This window comes from Chionomys nivalis, chromosome 5 (assembly GCF_950005125.1).
Source record: "Chionomys nivalis chromosome 5, mChiNiv1.1, whole genome shotgun sequence".
NCBI classification, from domain to species: Eukaryota; Metazoa; Chordata; class Mammalia; order Rodentia; family Cricetidae; genus Chionomys; species Chionomys nivalis.
This window is the reverse complement of record NC_080090.1, coordinates 68,030,426-68,047,332: the sequence shown is the minus strand read 5'-3', so window position 1 is coordinate 68,047,332 and position 16,907 is coordinate 68,030,426. Positions and strand designations below refer to the sequence as shown.

Genomic DNA, 16,907 nt, shown 5'->3' with positions numbered 1-16,907 from the left:
TATTGTCATGTCTGCCTCCCAGTTGGAGGATTTCCAAGAAACCGAACCTGCCTGAATTCTCTTAAAGTTATTTCAGACGTGGATGGATACTCAAGACATCCCATCCTGTCTCAGAAATGTGTGGCATATTTATTTTTTCCCCAATATTTTGAAGCTAAAACAGAACAGTAGTACTTACACACCTATAACTCCAGAACCTGGGAGTCTGAGGCCAGAAGATAGGGAGCTCAGGCCAGCCTGAGTTGTCTGAACAGATGTGTCCGTAGACCACAAAGAAGCCTGTCAACAGCCCGAGACCCAGAGCAAGGAATTCATTCAAGGATGAAAGAAGCGACAACAGGGGCGTGCTTGGCCAGACCTGCTGAGGTGCCCCTGACCTGAAGCTGCCACAGAGGGCGTGGGAAGCAGAGATGAATGGGAGGTGCCCAGCATATAGAGAAGCACTTAGAGGAACTGACTGGCCCTTGGCAGGCAGCATCTAGTATACTTCCCCTTTTCCAGCCCGCCTCCTCCAGCCCTCTCCTCTTTCCTTTTCTCTCTCATGCTAGCTTATGCGTCAGTTCCTGAAAGGTGGGGAAACTTCCTGACACTATGAAGTCACCCAAAGGGAGGCTAGACCCCATTCTGAGCGCTAGGTTGGCACCCTGAAGCCTGGAGTGCCCTGCAGGTAGGGTGAGAAATACCTCGAAATACCTGCCTACTGGCACACAGCTCACGATGTCCCTGGCTGAGGCCATCAGACTCTGGAATGAAGGGGTGCTGGCAGCCGACAAGAAGGACTGGAAGGGTGCTCTAGAGGCCTTCAGTGAGGTGCAGGACCCCCACTCGAGGATCTGCTTCAACATAGGCTGCATGTACACCATCCTGGAGAACATGCCTGCAGCCGAGCAGGTGAGTGAAGGGCCCTCACTTCCCGAAACCCTAAAAGAACAAAAGCTCCTCAGAACTACCCTGGGAATCCCCTTCTAAGGGCCCCTGGCCAGGCAGACAGTTTTAAAAACTCCCAGGACAGGTTTTCTGAGCCATCCGATGGGTGGGGTTCTGCTATTTCAAAGAACTTTGCAGTCCCCAAGATCTCTCTTTAACCAAAGAGTCTCCTTAGTTTTGTTCCGCTGTCTTTTACCAACTCCCCCTGGACGCGTGCTTTCTCTGTCTTACCACCTTGCATCCGATTGTAAGGTGCCTCTTTCCAGGCACTTAGCATCCCATCAGTTCAGCTCAAGCAATTCTGACCAACAACACAGGGTGCTCCTCTGAGGGTTCTGAGGCTGGCTGAAAGAAATCACACTGGAAATGAATCATTAAGTCTATCAAGGGTATGGGTCATTTCAGCATTTTTTTTTTTAATCCCTGTTTTTTTGAGACAAGATTTCTGTGTAACAGCCCTGGCTGTCCTGAAACTCACTCTAAAAATTGGGTTGGCCTCAAACTCAGAGATCTGCCTGCCTCTGTCTCCCAAATGCTGGGATTGATTAAAGATATTTGACGCGACCACCTAGCTTTTTTATTTACTGATTAATTGATTGATTGCATATGTATGTGTGTATGTACATATGTATGTATGTGTGTGGGGTGGTGCACCTGTTAAGGTGAAAGAATACCTTTGTAGAATTCTCTCTTTCCATCTTTATCTGGTTCCAGTGATCAACCCAAATCTACAAGATTGGCACAGTAAGTGCTATTATTATTATTATTTTGAGATAGGGTCTCTTATTGACCCAGAACTTGCCTTTTAGGTTAGGCTTTGCTGGAGACTTTCCCCAGCCCTGAGATTAAAGGATGAGGCCTTTGCACACCAGGCTGAGGTCACACTCAGGCCGTCACGCTGCGTGCCTTTTACCTACTGAACCATTTCCCCAACCCCCAGCACTTCTAAAGAAGCAGTTCTCGCCAGTCGTCCCCTGACCGGCAGGTGAACGAGTGAACGAACACTGTCCACACGTCCACATCCGGGCAGGAAGAGAAACAGCAACTCATTTGCTCAAACTGTCAGCAAGCGGGTGGGACTGAGCATGCGCTGGCCCAGCCTCTGGCTGGAGGGAGAACTGCCCCTCCACCTCCCCTCAGGGGCCGGCTGCAGCCTGGGAGAGGTGGAGACAAAGCACACTGGGGAGAGGAGGCAGTGATCCTGGATGAAGTCCCGTCCCCCCCCCGCACCCCCCCCCCCCCGCAGGCCCTGGGTGCTCGTATCCTGGTCTGGACTTGGGGCTCTTGGCTAACCTGTGCCACAGGCCACCTCACACACTCTCAGATCACTGACTTCTACCCTCACTGGCCAGGATTTTCTCTCCCATTCTTCTATTGCTAGTTCTCTCATTCCCTCTGCCCTTGTTTTCCTGCTTAATCTCTTAGTAATATTCTTGTTATTATTTTAATGATTTAAATACTTATACAATAAATTTATATCAAACAAATACAACATATAACTTTCATATTATTATTATTATTTTTGGCTTTTCGAGACAGGGTTTCTCTGTGGCTTTGGAGCCTGTCCTGGAACTAGCTCTGTAGACCAGGCAGGTCTCGAACTCACAGAGATCCCCCTGCCTCTGCCTCCCGAGTGCTGGGATTAAAGGCATGCACCACCACCGCCCGGCTTTCATATTATTTTTATTACTGTTTTTTGATGGGAGTGGGCATTTTGATAGCATGTATGTTTTGACACCACATGCACACCTGATTCTCAAGGAGGCCCCTAAAGCTAGAATTACAGACGTTGTGAGCTAATATGGGTGCTGGGAATTGAACCTGGGTCTTGGGAAGAGCAGCAAGCACTCTTTTTTTTTTTTTTAAGAGAACTTGCCTCAAGTTTATTTGTAAAAACAGCATAAGGTCCTGAACATCTGCAAATACTGTGTAGGTGTTCACACCAGTCCATCTGTCTTCATATTGGCAGACTGAGACCTTTTTTATGGGGCCTTCACAGGGGCCTGGGCACCTTTGGGAGCCTGAGCTGCAGCTGAGGCCTCTGCCTTGGCTTGAACCTTGGGCTTTGTTTTTTGGAGCCTACGACCCCTGGCCATGTAGCTTCTAATCTGCTTCCCAAGCTTGGGGTGAGCAATTAAAGCCAGGCGGGTGAGTTTGCGGCTGGGGCCCTTTAGCACCTTGGGCTTCACCACCTGGGGCTTCACCAGGGCCTTGATGGCCTCCACACGTGCGCTCATGGCCTTTGCATTATTTGCCTGCATCTTCTTCAGGCCTTTCTTGTTGTGCTTCTTGGCAAAGCGCATGTTCCTCAGGAACTTGGGGTCAACCCCCTTGAGAGATTCGTATCTTTGTGACCGGGGTTTCTTTCTTTTTTTTTTTTTTTTTGGTTTTTCGAGACAGGGTTTCTCTGTGGTTTTGGAGCCTGTCCTGGAACTAGCTCTTGTAGACCAGGCTGGTCTCGAACTCACAGAGATCCGCCTGCCTCTGCCTCCCAAGTGCTGGGATTAAAGGCGTGCGCCACCACCGCCCGGCTGACCGGGGTTTCTTGATGCCGTTTCTGTGCCATTTCCGGGACTGATTGTGTGTGATGTGGTTCTTGGACTTGGCCATGGCTGGACTGTAATCGGCGGCTCAGCAGCAAGCACTCTTAACTGCTGAGATATCTAGCCTTATCACTTATTTCACAGAGGAAAAAAAAAAACTGAGGTTCAGAGAGGTTAGGTAATTTACCACAGGCTATGAAATGAGGAAGCAACACCCCAGGGCATTGCGACCCAAGATGTCTGTACCCCAAGCCAATTTTGTCACCTTGAGTTGCTGAATCATTATGACACACCTGCCTGCCTCTCCCTGGGGCTGCTCTTACACTTCCTCTCTGCGGGCTCTGTGATGAGTATGGACCCTTCTTCCTGCAGGCCTTCACCAAAAGCATCAACAGAGACAAGCACCTGGCAGTGGCCTACTTCCAGCGAGGAATGCTCTACTACAGCATGGAGAAGTGAGTGGTCCAAGGCTAACCCACTGCGCACATGTGTGTGTGTATGTGTGTGTGTGTGTGTGCGCGCGCGCGTGTGTCTGTGTGTGACAACCTCCGTGGATCTTTGAGCTGGTATCCCTAGTATTCAGTAGGTTCTCTCCAGCCCCAGTGGCTAGCTTTTTCTGGGCATTTATGCAAGAAATAGCTCGCAAGAGACTTTACTAGGGAAGGGAGGCAACATCTGGGGCACAACCACAATGAGCTGTCTGGTTGGGAGCTGCTGGGCCTCCCACCAGTGTCCTTAATGAGGACACCCACTGTACCTCTCTGTGAGGGACTCAGCAGTCCCCAAACAAGGGTCCTTGTGAAATCATCAAATCAAATCAATGGCTAGCGTCACCCCTGCTGAGTGTGTCTGCAAAGCCCAGTTTAAATTATTGGGTAGGGGTAGGGGAGATGACCCAATCACAAAATTAAGAATACAGACTATTAGCAGTGTGTGTATAAGTTAATACAGACAAATAGTATATATAGTCTAGCAGAAAAAGTTCACAATGCATGGCAAATTTCAAAAAGTGGTTTCAAAACATGTGTTAGGACAAAACCCATTTGTTGCACAGACTCTAGACTGGAAGGGCATCGGTCAGTGCATCATCCAGTAGGTTCTGGAGGGTAGGGTGTAGTGAAGTCCCTTCCCTCATCACACTGTACATGTTCTGGGTATTTACAGTCAATAAGGCAGAAAAAGGACACACACACACACACACACACAAAGAAAGTCAGGAAGGAAGAAAAGAAAAAGGGAAAAGTCGAACTTGGTGGCACATGCCTTTAGTCCCAGGCACTTGGGAGGCAGAGACAGGCGGATCTCTGAGTTTGAGGTCACCCTGGTCTACAGAGTGAGTGCCAGGACAGCCAGAGCTGTCTTAAACAGGGAAGCCTGTCTTGAAAAACAAACAAACAAACAAAACAGTAGAAAACAAAAACACAAAATGAATTTAACCTTAACCCTCTATTCTCCCCTCTAATGCCCAAAGACCAAGTATATAAATAACAAAGGGATAATATTCGAAGGTGAATTTTAGATACTCTGGGCAAAGTCAGGGAGCAAACTGACTCTGGAAAGTGTCCGCCTGTGTGTACCCAGGCTCTAGGGGAGAGGAAACTGGCTGAGAGGAAGGAAGAACCTTTCCAGCAGGGAAACTGGCCTGAGCATGGTGAGGGTGGGACACAGGGCATAGAGGGGGACAGGGGAGGCAGCAGAGGATGGCCTGAATGGGGAGGGAGCTGGATGCTCAGTCCCTGGAATGACTCAAGCAGATGATGGAGATGGGGATTTTGAAGTCACTCTAGAATATGAACAAAGGGAACAAGACAGGTACCCCCAAAATTGATTTGGAAGTGAACACGGTTGTCCTCACTACAAACGAGGGCCTGAATCGGGTGGCACTGGTGGAAAGGATTAGAAGGAAGGGGACCTCAGAGGCGGCCACCCTGACAAGGTCTGGGGCGGGCGTGCTCACAACACACAGCTGCTGGCTGGCTATGGGTGCTGGTGAGTCCTTTAAGGGAAGGTGGACCTTAAGGTTCACAAATGGATTTCCACGTGCAAGTCCCCCAAAACCAGGTGTTAGTGAAAACACCACCAAAGGCTGGAGCAGGAGAAAGGAGCTAGGTCGGGCTTGAGAACATGCTGACTTACTGTCGTTTCCACGTTAGAGAGCTGCAGAACTGAAGATTAAATCTGGTAGATTAGTTTTCTCAGATTTAACCATCATCATTCAGATGGCGTCCTGCATCTTATTTCTGGGTCTTCCCCACCGCTTCCCTTTTCTTCTTCCTTCCCTCTCTTCAACTTCTCCACCCGTTTGCTTTGGAGACAGGGTTTTATGTTAGCAGAGAATGGCCTTGAATTCCTAACCCCTTGCTTTCTTTTTTTAAAAAAATATTTATTTATTTATTATGTATACAATATTCTGTCTGTGTGTATGCCTGCAGGCCAGAAGAGGGCACCAGACCTCATTACAGATGGTTGTGAGCCACCATGTGGTTGCTGGGAATTGAACTCAGGACCTTTGGAAGAGCAGGCAAGGCTCTTAACCTCTGAGCCATCTCTCCAGCCCAACCCCTTGCTTTCAATTCCCAAATTCTAGGACTATAAGCCACCATGTCTGACTTTTTTAGTTCTAGATTTTTTTTTCCCCTAAGTCATTCAAAATCTTAGCCTTCCTGGCTCTGAGACTTTGAGATATTTTCACGTAGAAATTCCTTCTGGCAGCCTGTCTCTTTTTTCTATTGTCGCTTCATCATAGGTTATTAGAGCTAATGAAAAGGAAGGCCTCCTTCCATTATCCTCTGAGGTTGTATAGGCTGGGGGTGGGCTGCACTAGCCTCTGTATCCTTTGTATATAGTGTAGACTTCTGGAGAGGATACTGGATGCAGGAAGCAGGCATGAGAAGAGAATATTGAGAAGTGAACGACCACACTGTCTATGGAGGCAGCCGCCTCTGCCTCTCCCCTACCCAGGGCCCTCTCTCTCAGGAGGGGCTCTGTGTCTGTGACTTCCTAGAAGACTTTGGTTTTACTCCCAGTCAGGTAACTGACCACACCTGTGGCTGCTCTTAGCAACAACTGAGCACTCAACTTTTCAGGCTGACAACACCCTCAGAGCAAAGCCTCCCAATGTGGCCCAAGGCCAGAGCTCACTCACCGAACATGAATTTGACCACTTTGCTTATATCTGGCTGACCAGTAGGTCTCCATGACCTGTCTATCTGCCTGTCTCTGTCTCTCCAGACCTGGGGTTACAGGACATTCTGCCACACTTGGCTTTTATTATGATGATGATTTTCTGTGTTTGAGTGTTTTGTGTGCAGGTATGTGTGTGTATCCCATGCATGCCATGGAGGCCACTGCTTGCATCAGACCTCTGTAGCTGAAGGTATAGATGGTTATGAGCTGTCATGTGAGTGCTTGGCAGGAAACCCCAGTCCTCAGCAAGAGCAGCTAGTGCCTAACCACTGAGCCATTTCTCTAGTCCTGTGTTTGACTTTGTTTTCGTGAGTCCTCGGGATCTGAACTCAGGTCCTCGTGCTTGAGGAATAAACGCTTTACAATTGAGCGCCTTCCTGTTCCCTCTTTTCTTTTGTTTTTTCCCTTCTCTTCTCTTCTTGTTAAGTCATTTGTTTGTTCGTGACAGTGTTTCTGTTGCTGAGGTTGGCCTTGATCTCTTGGTCCTCCTGCCTCCACCTCCCAAACTCTGGGATCACAGGTATACACTATGTCCAGAAATCTTTACAAACCCACTCTTGTTGGATTAGTTAAATGAATATAAGCAAGTTTCTGCTTCGAGGAAGGTACAGATTAAAGGGAGAAACCAGTCGCCAGGGCTATGATGGTGGCTCAGAACAAAGCTAGGTTAGTGCTGTGAACAGGCTTGAAGGGCATGGTGACCTAGAGGGGGGGACTTAGTGCTGAGTGGGCTGGGCATTCCTTCCCACGGCAGTGGGGTTTGTTTTTAACCAAGGAAGGTTCTTTCCTCTCCACTACCCCCTCGTCTGATTTCAGGGTTGTGTTGCTTTCTTATCTTCAATTCTAGCAGAAAAAAGACAGAGGCATTTCTCAAGCAGCAGATGGTAGCTCAGGGTGACTCCCTCCCTCCCATCAAACCTCTCTGTCCCCAACTTTGTCATCCCAAAAAGATAGGGTCTGTAAGCTGTCCTCCACATCATGGACCTTCTGGCTCTTAGGACTGTGGAGGTGGAAGCGTGCTGAGACCTTTCAGAACAAGGCGGAACTGGCTTAGAAAGGGGAGCAGGCCTTCTTCCTGCTGGGCGAAAGGTGGGTGGATTGGCCTGTCTACCTGTTGGAGATGCATGGGCAGCATTCTGAGACTCTACTATCCTGGAGAGTGTGCGTATGAACTCTAGGATGCTTGACCATGGGTGTGTTGGTAGCAGAAGCAAGCAGCAGCTTCAGTGGTTACTAAGGCATCTCTGCAGGGCCTGCTACAGAAATGGCACAGAAAAGTCCTCTGGAGTAGAGCCTGCCCACCCTGGGGGTGTGGCTGCTTCTGAGGAAGCTTCCAGATGGCACAGAAGAGAACTCCGAAGAAGGCCAGCAGGAGCCAGAACTAAGCGTCTTTCGGGCTTCTCCTAAGTACTGACCCTTTGCAGTGGGGTCCAGGGCTGTGTGAAAGCTGAGCTCCTCACCACAGGTACAGCTGGGATCCACAAGAACTGGGATGAGGAGAGAAGCTGAAGCAGAGGAGGAGGGGGCTGCCAAGCAGATGCTTTGTGCAAAGACAAGTTTAACAATGGGCATTCGGGCTGAGACTGTAGCTCAGCTGGTGGAGTGTTTACCTAGCAAGCAAGAAGCCCTAGGTCACTTGGTCTCCAGCATAACCTGGGAACAGTCCGACTTTCAGGAGGTAGCGGCAGGAGGATCAGAAGTTTAGGATTATCCCAGGTTGCAAACTGAGTTCAAGACAAGCCTGGGATACATACGACCCTATTTCAAAAGATAGACAATAGCAACAAAAGGACTTTAGCAGGGTTAACCCCACCTAGCTTTTTCACACAAAACAAGCAGTCTGGGTTATGCGTCCTTTCTTCTTCTTCTTCACACTGTGGACATCTTGATGAGACAGAGAATGGCGTGGAGGGCTTTGCTGAGTCCCTACAGTGCCAGATGGATTTAGGGCATCTCCACAGCTGAAGTCCACCTGCTCAGCTAGCTCCCCGGGGAGCACGGCACATCTGTTAGAGCTGTGACACTTTAAAGTGTGCCCTCTGAGATTCCCCTGCTCCCCGACAGGCTGTGGAACACAGTGGAAATCGCACCTGCTCGGGGAACAAGACACCTGTGCCTCCACCTGCCCCCCTCCTGGCGTCAGGGAAACAGCCACACAGGGCCTGTGCATTCACGGAGAGGGGGCCAGGAAGTCTAGGCTCTCCTCCTCCACAGGATACGTGTGGGAGTAAAGACACAGAAGGAGGTGGCGGGCAGGAGGAGGATTCCCACAGCTATGACTGTGACAAGGGAGTGCTGGTAGCTGTGCCGGGCAGCTCTGACCTGAGTGAGGGTGGTCAGGTCTGCTTTGAATATGCCCCGAGAAGCTTCCAAAGAGAAACAGGGTGGGCAGGGGCAGTACTGCTTGGAGGTCTCCAGGGAGAGTGAGAGCTGGGTTTGAAGGTCACTGGGGTCATCAGAAACTGGAAATTGTGTACACAGCCCATAGAGAAGAAAACCCCCATGACTGTCATAGACTGAGGGTCTCCAGGTTGCAAAATTACAACTCATCTGTAGAATCTTTGGTCTCAGGGTCTGTGGAAAGGTAGAACTGGTCAAGCGAAATAGGCTTCTTCCAGTGGGACGGATGGAGAATGGAGAAGCAGAGAGACGTGGATTCTGCGTTTCTTCCTCTGTGACCTGGACAGACTGACTTACTTCTCCCTACCCCCTCCTGCCCTGCAGATATGACTTAGCTATCAAAGACCTTAAAGAGGCCTTGACTCAGCTCCGAGGGAACCAGCTGATAGACTACAAGATTCTGGGGCTACAGTTCAAGCTGTTTGCGTGTGAGGTAAGAAGGGCAGGGACAGGAGGGCCTGGAGAGGACATTTCAGAAACACAGTGGTCTTAGCACCTGCAGAGGCCTGCGAAGTCCTGCCAACTCCTGTGCCTTGAGACTCGGGCGCCCTGTGAAGGAAACACCCTGAGATAAGGTGTTTGCCTAGTCTGTACGAGGCCCAGGACCTGATCCCAAGCTTGGCAAGGGGAGGGGAAAAAAAGAGAATGAGAGAGGAGGGAGACACAATGACTTCAGGCTCCTCACAGAGTAATTAGTTACCTGAGAACGAGCATTTTCTTGATTTCAGACTCAAAAGCCTGTGCAAAAACAAGGTCATTGTGTGCTCTGGAAGGGAGACCAGACAGAAGTGTGCCAGCCTGTGAGAACATTTATTTGCAGGAATTTGCATATTTTATTTAGCAGCTCAAGCTGGCAAACTATTTGTTCAGCATTTTACTGACAGATCCAAAATCACGGGTTCTCTCTCTGAGGAACCCATTGTAACCCATCTGGGTACTTAACACTCAGAGAGAAATTGTGGGTCATTTGGTACAAGTCTGTCAATGAACAGTACAAAGTACACGGTGTGGTGAAGTTCTCCAAACAAGGACAACCTCTTTCCTGTGTTACCAAAAAGGACAGGCATGGCTGGCTTTGGCTTGTGAGTTTATGAACTTTTCTTCCCCGAATAACCTTCCCCATCAAACTTCCAAATATAAATCACTAACTTTGAAAATGAAAACCCCCGCCAATGTCACGGACCTTTATTTAGAAGCATGGTCGAACAAACAGCATCTCTCTGGCTTCGGTCTCTCAGGCACAAGAAGTGAAGTGTCCCGAGAGTTGCTCAGAGCTCGCAAGTAAAAATAGATTCTATCCCTGGGGACTTGTGGACCAACCTGCCCTGCAGCAGAAGCACAGCTATGCCATGGCTCACAAAGGAAGATGAGGACTTGGCTCTGAGAATTGGCTGGCATGAAACCAGCTCCCAAAGACCGTGGGTCTCTTGAGTTGGAGCAGACGCTTTGTTACAGGGCTGACCTCAGGAGATTTTTGGCCCTTTCTCTGGCCTCTTCCCACTAGATGCCATGAGCATCCTGCCTCATCTTGTGGTGCTCACCTTGTGGTCTCCAAACATTGTCAACCATCCTGCTGAGGGCCACTTGCCACTTCCACATACGGGGCGGGAGCAAACAGCTCTAGAAAGAACTGTGTTCTGTGGTGGCAGGCAGAACTTCACAGCAGGGAGTCTCTACTGTAGTTGGGGTTGAAATGACTCAGGAAGCAGGAAACTAGTCCTTTCCCTACTTTCTTGTGAAGCCATTTCTTGTGAAGGCCCCTAAGGTCCGTCTAGTTAGAAATACTGGTTATAGGGAAAGGCCTCAAGAGAAGGTAACTGAGAGAAAAATGAGAACAACTTTGAAGCTCTTTGTGATCTCTGTCCTCACTTTGTGGAAAGGTTAGGGCAGATGCTTCTCAATTTACGATGACAGGTTCTGTCCAGATAATCACCCCCTTCTCTGCCCCTTCTCTGTCTTTCTCTCTCTCTGTGTGTGTGTGTCTGTCTGTCTGTCTCCGTCTCTCTCTTTCCCTCCCTCCCTCTTTCTGAATAGGACTCTTATAGCCCAGGCTAGCCTTAAACTTGGTGTGTAGCCAAGGATGACTTTGAACTTCTGATCTTCCTGCCTCCCCCTCAAGGGTGCTCAGAACACAGGCATGCACCTCCAGTAGGGTTTATGTAGTACTAGGCAGGACATCCAGGGCTTTGCACATCTAAGCGGGTACAATGGAGCTACTCCTCAGTCCCAGTTAGGATAACAACCATTTTAAGTAAAAACTGCATTTAACACACCTATACCATGTACATCACTATTCTATGGCATAGCACATTAGTGTGTTGTAGGAAGCCCAGAGGTCCTTGTGCCCACAGAAAACCTGGAATTGTTAAACACACAGGGTTGTTCCTTCGAAGTAAAGAATGCACAACCCGTTATCCATCCAGAAGGCTAGGGGTGAACATGGTTAATAGCCTGGTGACTCTAGTGCTGTGTGGCCCAACCCCCCCTGGATCCTTCCCCAGACCCTTATCACGAGTCCGTTCTTCTCAATCTACAGACCCTATCTTTACGGAAGGTGTCACGTGTACTTTACAAAGGGTTGCAGTGTGGTCACATCTGGTCTTTATTTAGCTAACTTTGTGCTTTAGTGTGCCCACAGGGTTGAGTTAATTATCCCCGGGAAAGTTTCCACCAAACTGTGTTGTCCTTAAATAGGCCTGAAATAAACCGCGCAGGGTCTGACTCTCAAAATTTGTACCAGCACAGGCTACTTAGTAGTGCTGAACCAAACTACCTTCTTGCCCCCCATGGATTTTTATTCTGCTTGCTGTGGCGGTGACAGAGACACCCCATCCCTACCCCTTGAGACCTCCATGCCTCCTACAGTGCGTCACTTGCCTTCCTTTGTGGTTGCCTGGGTGACCAGTAAGCAAGGTTCTACACTAACCAAATTGCAAGAGACCATTGTAGTGTGTGTCACTAGCTCTGGGAAAAGATCAAAATTAAAACTTTGAAGTGCTCTTTCTACTGAATGTCTTTCTCTTTTGTACCATTGTTAAGTTAAAAAATATTATGCATTCAAATCCTGAGTCCTTGGGGCTGGCAAGATGGCTCAGTGGGTAAGAGTTGCTTGCTGTTAAGACTAATGACCTTAGTTCAAACCCCTGGAGCCACACGGCAGAAGCAAAGAACTGACTCCTACAAATTGGCTTCTGAGCCCCATACATGTGCCAAGATTCACACACACACACACACACACACACACACACACACTAAATAAGCGTGAAAAAAGATTCTTATTTTAACCATTCTAAGTCAAAGACCTATGCAGAAGGCACCAGCTCATTGGTGCTCAGGAATGGGTGGGAAAGGTGTCCACGGCTTCACTCCTGGAGGTTAATCCTGCTCCCAGCACCTGCACCAGTCACTAACTCCACGGAAATGCCAATCTCACACCCAGGTGTGTCTGGGAGGGTAGAATTGTTTGTGGATAACAGGCCTCCATTCTTGCTCCAGACAGGGCAGCTGATGTCCCCTACAGCACATGATCTAAGAGAAGAAAGTAGCACCTTAGTGTCCCCCAGAACTGAGCCTCAAGAGTCACACCTCCGTTTCCATAACTTTGTCTTACTAGTGTATCCAAAAGTGTAATTGGTTCTGTGTAAATTGTGCAGTGTTGTAATAAAACACACTCTGACAGCCCTACAATCCAACTAAAGACCTGGAAAGTTCTGCCATTCCCTCGCCACGGCAGCTAGAGTGTTCCCGGGGCTCTGTGTGTGCCACCTCTTTCTCCGGCTGTGCTGGACCTGGACTATGAGTTGGCTCAGGCACGCTGCTGTGCAACAGTCTTGCTACCCATGCAATCCCAGCTAGGTTCTGTTGGCTCAGGCACAGAACAATGCATCTTGGAACCTCTGCCCACCCTGAACCTGGCCTGGGAACCTAGGTTCAATGGCAACAATGGGAATTAGAGATCACACACCTTCATTTTTCTTCCCAACTCTGCCTCTGCCTCCCCTGGGAAAGTTCCTCTTCCCTGTATTAGGACAACACACTAGTTCTCGGCCCCTCATGACCTAGTGGGCTGTTCAAAGAATGCACATGATACTGGCTTTAGACATTATAAAATGTTTTCTTTTTCTTCTCTTTCATTTCTTTATATTTATTTTTGGTTTTTTCGAGACAGGGTTTCTCTCTAGCTTCGGAGCCTGTCCTGGAACTAGCTCTTGTAGACCAGGCTGGCCTTGAACTCACAGAGATATGCCTGCCTCTGCCTCCTGAGTGCTGGGATTATAGGCATGTGCCACCACCACTCCACTATAAAATGTTTTCTTAACACAGCCCCTATGTCTGACAGAACTCAGTAGCTAGGCTAATTGTTGTCTAGCCCCTGAATGATGGGGAGGGAACTATGTCCAGGTGGCATTCTCTGTGTGTGTGTGAATCCTTCCTGGTACCTGACTTTGGAGCAGTTTCAAGTTTCACGTGGCCTCTGCTCTTCCAGGTGCTGTATAATATTGCTTTCATGCATGCCAAGAAAGAGGAATGGAAAAAGGCAGAAGAACAGTTAGCATTGGCTACAAACATGAAATCTGAACCCAGGCATTCCAAAATTGACAAGGCCATGGAAAGCATCTGGGTGAGTGTGGTGACAGAGAGGGTACCCTTGGGGTCCCATTTGTCTCCTAGGATGGGGGAACATCTTCTTTATTGGTTCTGGCTAATAAACATCTGAGCTGAGAAGCCACATCCTAGAGAATGAATCAGCGCAGCCCCTGGATCGCTCGTAGCGGGGGCCTGGGCAATACCTGCAGTTTCTTGGTGCTGTGCAGCCTGCGAGCACTGTGAAGACAGAGCCTGTGTTTTTCTGCTTACCTTTGCATCCTTACTCTCTGGCACAGTGCCAGGCTCAGCGTGGCTCCCACAAAAACATTCCCGTCCTATGAAGTAATTATGAAAAATTATTTTTCATAGTTTGATTTTACTTGGGAGCAAAGGTTGTTTTTTTCTTTCTTTGGCGATATTTTATTTTAAATGATGTGTCTGTGTGTGAGAATGTGCATGTGTGGGTAGGTGGCCATAGCAACCAGAAGGGTGCTGGAGTCCCTGGAGCTGGAGTTATGTGCAGTTGTGAGCCAGCTGATGTGGGTGCTGAGAAGCAAACTCTAGTCCTCTGGAAGAGCAGAATGTGCTCTTAAGTTCTGAGTCACTTTCCTGACCCCAAAAGTTAGGTTTTTTGTTTGTTTGTCGAGACAGGGTTTCTCTGTGGCTTTGGAGCCTGTCCTAGAACTCCCTTTGTAGGCCAGGCTGGCCTCGAACTCACAGAGATCCGCCTGCCTCTGCCTCCTGAGTGCTGGGATTAAAGGCATGCGCCACCATCGCCCGGCTCCAAAAGTTAGTTTTAAACAAGCTGTATTTAAACACCAAGAAGGGGGCTCAAGATTGTGTATGCTCGTGTGTACATGAGCAATACTAGTCCCAAGAGGGTGCTGTCACAACCCTTGCTTGGCTCCTGAGCCACCCTCGTAATGGTGCCCTCTCCTGGGAGAGAAACTCAAGGTACCACAGTGAGGGTAAAGGGGCAGTGCTTTAAAAAGAAGTGTTGGGTGAATAACATCAGTGTAAGCCAACTGCTTCCAGTGGGGAACCGGGAGCAATGGAGAGAGTTGGCCTTGTTTTGAGGTCTCTTGGACAACCCCGACTGACGGTCCAGGGGGAAGTATCTCACGTTTGTTGCTGGTCTTTTTATTTGGCAACCTCTGACTTCTGGGATGAACGTGATCTTCTGTGTGGCATGGCTCCAACAAGACTCTATTGTTTAAGACGGCACACACATTGGTCACAGGACATGGAGAAACCAAGATGGTACTGACCCAGAAGATTCCTCCATGCTGGCTAGCTCTAATAGTACTAGAAGGTTCTATGCAGGCTTGGGAGAAAAAGAGTCATCCATAGCCGGGCGGTGGTGGTGCATGCCTTTAATCCCAGCACTCGGGAGGCAGAGGCAGGCGGATCTCTGTGAGTTCGAGACCAGCCTGGTCTACAAGAGCTAGTTCCAGGACAGGCTCCAAAACCACAGAGAAACCCTGTCTCGAAAAAACCGAAAAAAAAAAAAAAGTCATCCATGATTTTCCACAGCTGTGAGCCTGGTGAACTGAAGTCACCATCAGTGTTGGTAGGATAGGCCAATGGGTGCAACAGTGGCACCCATGCTGGGGGGCAACCACTGTGCATCTGACCAAATACCCATTGTTGAGGACCTCACAGAGGCCAAAGGTGAACCTACCACTGTTATTTTGCTAAATGGGCATAGTGTCACTGTCTTAGTCAGTGTTCTGTTGCGGTGAGGAGACATCATGACCACAGCAGCTCTTACAAAGGAAAACATTTAATTGTTTAGTCCATTATCATCATGGTGGGAAGCATGACAGTACACAGGCAGGCATGGTGCTAGAAAGGATTGAGAATTCTACATCTTGATCCACAGGCAACAGGAAGTGAACTATTGCTACAGTGAGCATAGCTTGAGCAGAGGAGACCTCAAAGCCTACCCCTCAGTGTCATGCTTCCTCCAATAAAGCCACACCTCCTCCTACTAGTGCTACTCCCTATGGTCTTAGGGGGCCAATCGCTTTCAAACCACCACAGTCAAACTGCCCTCTAAAACTTGTATTCCTATACCCATAGTTCACTGCAGCTCTCAGTTCTCATCACAGAAGGCTCTTTGTGCAGCAGAGTGGCGGATGGGGTTATCACACCGGTGTTAACACAGACAATAACACAACTGGTCCAAGTGCAGAAGCAATGGCGGAGTAGTGCTCAGACACAAACGGGACATCTGGGTCACGACCCAAGCCCAGGGCTCAGGGCCATCACAGAAGAGGTGAACAGAAAAATCCTAAGATCCAGAGGTCATGGAGGATCAGAACAAAACAGTGTCTTACCGCTATGACAGGACCGCTGTACTGAACTCACAGGTGTGGCTGCCTGAAGATCAAGACAGTCAATGCTGTAGCTGCAGTAGAAAGGCGTTCATGGCCCCATCCCTAACTGAAGAGCTATGGACGGTTGGTGGCTTTAGGGGAGGGAAAGTCAAGTTTTATTTAAGGGTGTGGCTCCTGGTGGGTCAGCTGTACTCCAGTTGACAATGACACACAGAAGTATATGAATAGCACAATTGGAGTTGAAGGGTGAATTTAAAAAAAAAACCAAAAACGGGACATAGCAGCAGGGCAGCACAGACCTTTAATCCCAGCACTCCAGAGGCAAGGACAGACAGATCTCTATGACAGCCTGGTCCTCACAGTGAGCTCCAAGACAGCTAAGGCTATACAGTGAGACTCTATGTTAAACAAATAAATAAAGGACACAAAGTTATGGGGAGTAAGGAGGTGAGTGTGGATCTGGTGGGAGTTGGGGGAGAGGCTAAGCGAATATGATCAAAATATATTGTATGGCCGGGCGGTGGTGGCGCACGCCTTTAATCCCAGCACTTGGGAGGCAGAGGCAGGTGAATCTCTGTGAGTTCGAGACCAGCCTGGTCTACAAGAGCTAGTTCCAGGACAGGCTCCAAAGCTACAGAGAAACCCTGTCTCGAAAAACCAAAAAAATAATATATATATATATACATATTGTATGAAATTCTGAAAGAATCAATAAGCCCAACCGCTCCTGCTTAGCCCTCTAGCATAACAAGCCACTATTGTTTGAAAAAGATATTCTCTTGAGACTTTTTTCCCCAGTGGTCCATTTGATGAGGAAGGCAGGAATGGTTTCATCACTCCCGTTTTCAAATGAGATACAGTCATAAGAGATGTGAAGATATTCTAGTCAGCCAGGGGACCATGTTTCACAAGGGCTGAACAACCA

The 16,907-nt window shown here is 48.7% G+C and overlaps 2 protein-coding genes across 2 annotated transcripts in view; one reads left to right on the top strand and one right to left on the bottom strand.

Annotated features, from left to right (window-relative positions):
• Positions 1 to 542: 542 nt before the first annotated feature.
• Ncf2 (neutrophil cytosolic factor 2) overlaps positions 543 to 16,907 on the top strand; it is a 28,955-nt gene continuing 12,590 nt past the window's right edge. The window contains exons 1-4 of the mRNA XM_057769871.1: positions 543 to 891; positions 3,843 to 3,925; positions 9,381 to 9,489; positions 13,543 to 13,677. Coding sequence (XP_057625854.1) covers positions 718 to 891; positions 3,843 to 3,925; positions 9,381 to 9,489; positions 13,543 to 13,677 — 501 coding nt within the window. The 5' untranslated portion in view covers positions 543 to 717. The remainder of the gene's footprint in view (positions 892 to 3,842; positions 3,926 to 9,380; positions 9,490 to 13,542; positions 13,678 to 16,907) is intronic.
• On the bottom strand, positions 2,910 to 3,537 carry LOC130874510 (60S ribosomal protein L29-like). The gene is made up of 2 exons (XM_057769872.1): positions 3,464 to 3,537; positions 2,910 to 3,294 (listed from the first exon to the last, which is right to left on the bottom strand). Exons 1-2 carry the CDS (start codon positions 3,535 to 3,537, stop codon positions 2,910 to 2,912), a joined length of 459 nt encoding a protein of 152 aa, XP_057625855.1.

Bases quoted from the DNA above. Each gene is read 5' to 3' on its own strand.
- LOC130874510 (XM_057769872.1), bottom strand. From the start codon at position 3,537: ATGGCCAAGTCCAAGAACCACATCACACACAATCAGTCCCGGAAATGG. The intron at 3,295-3,463 runs GTCAGCCGGGCG...AAAAAAAAAAAG, and splicing joins AACGGCATCAAGAAACCCCG to AAAGAAACCCCGGTCACAAA.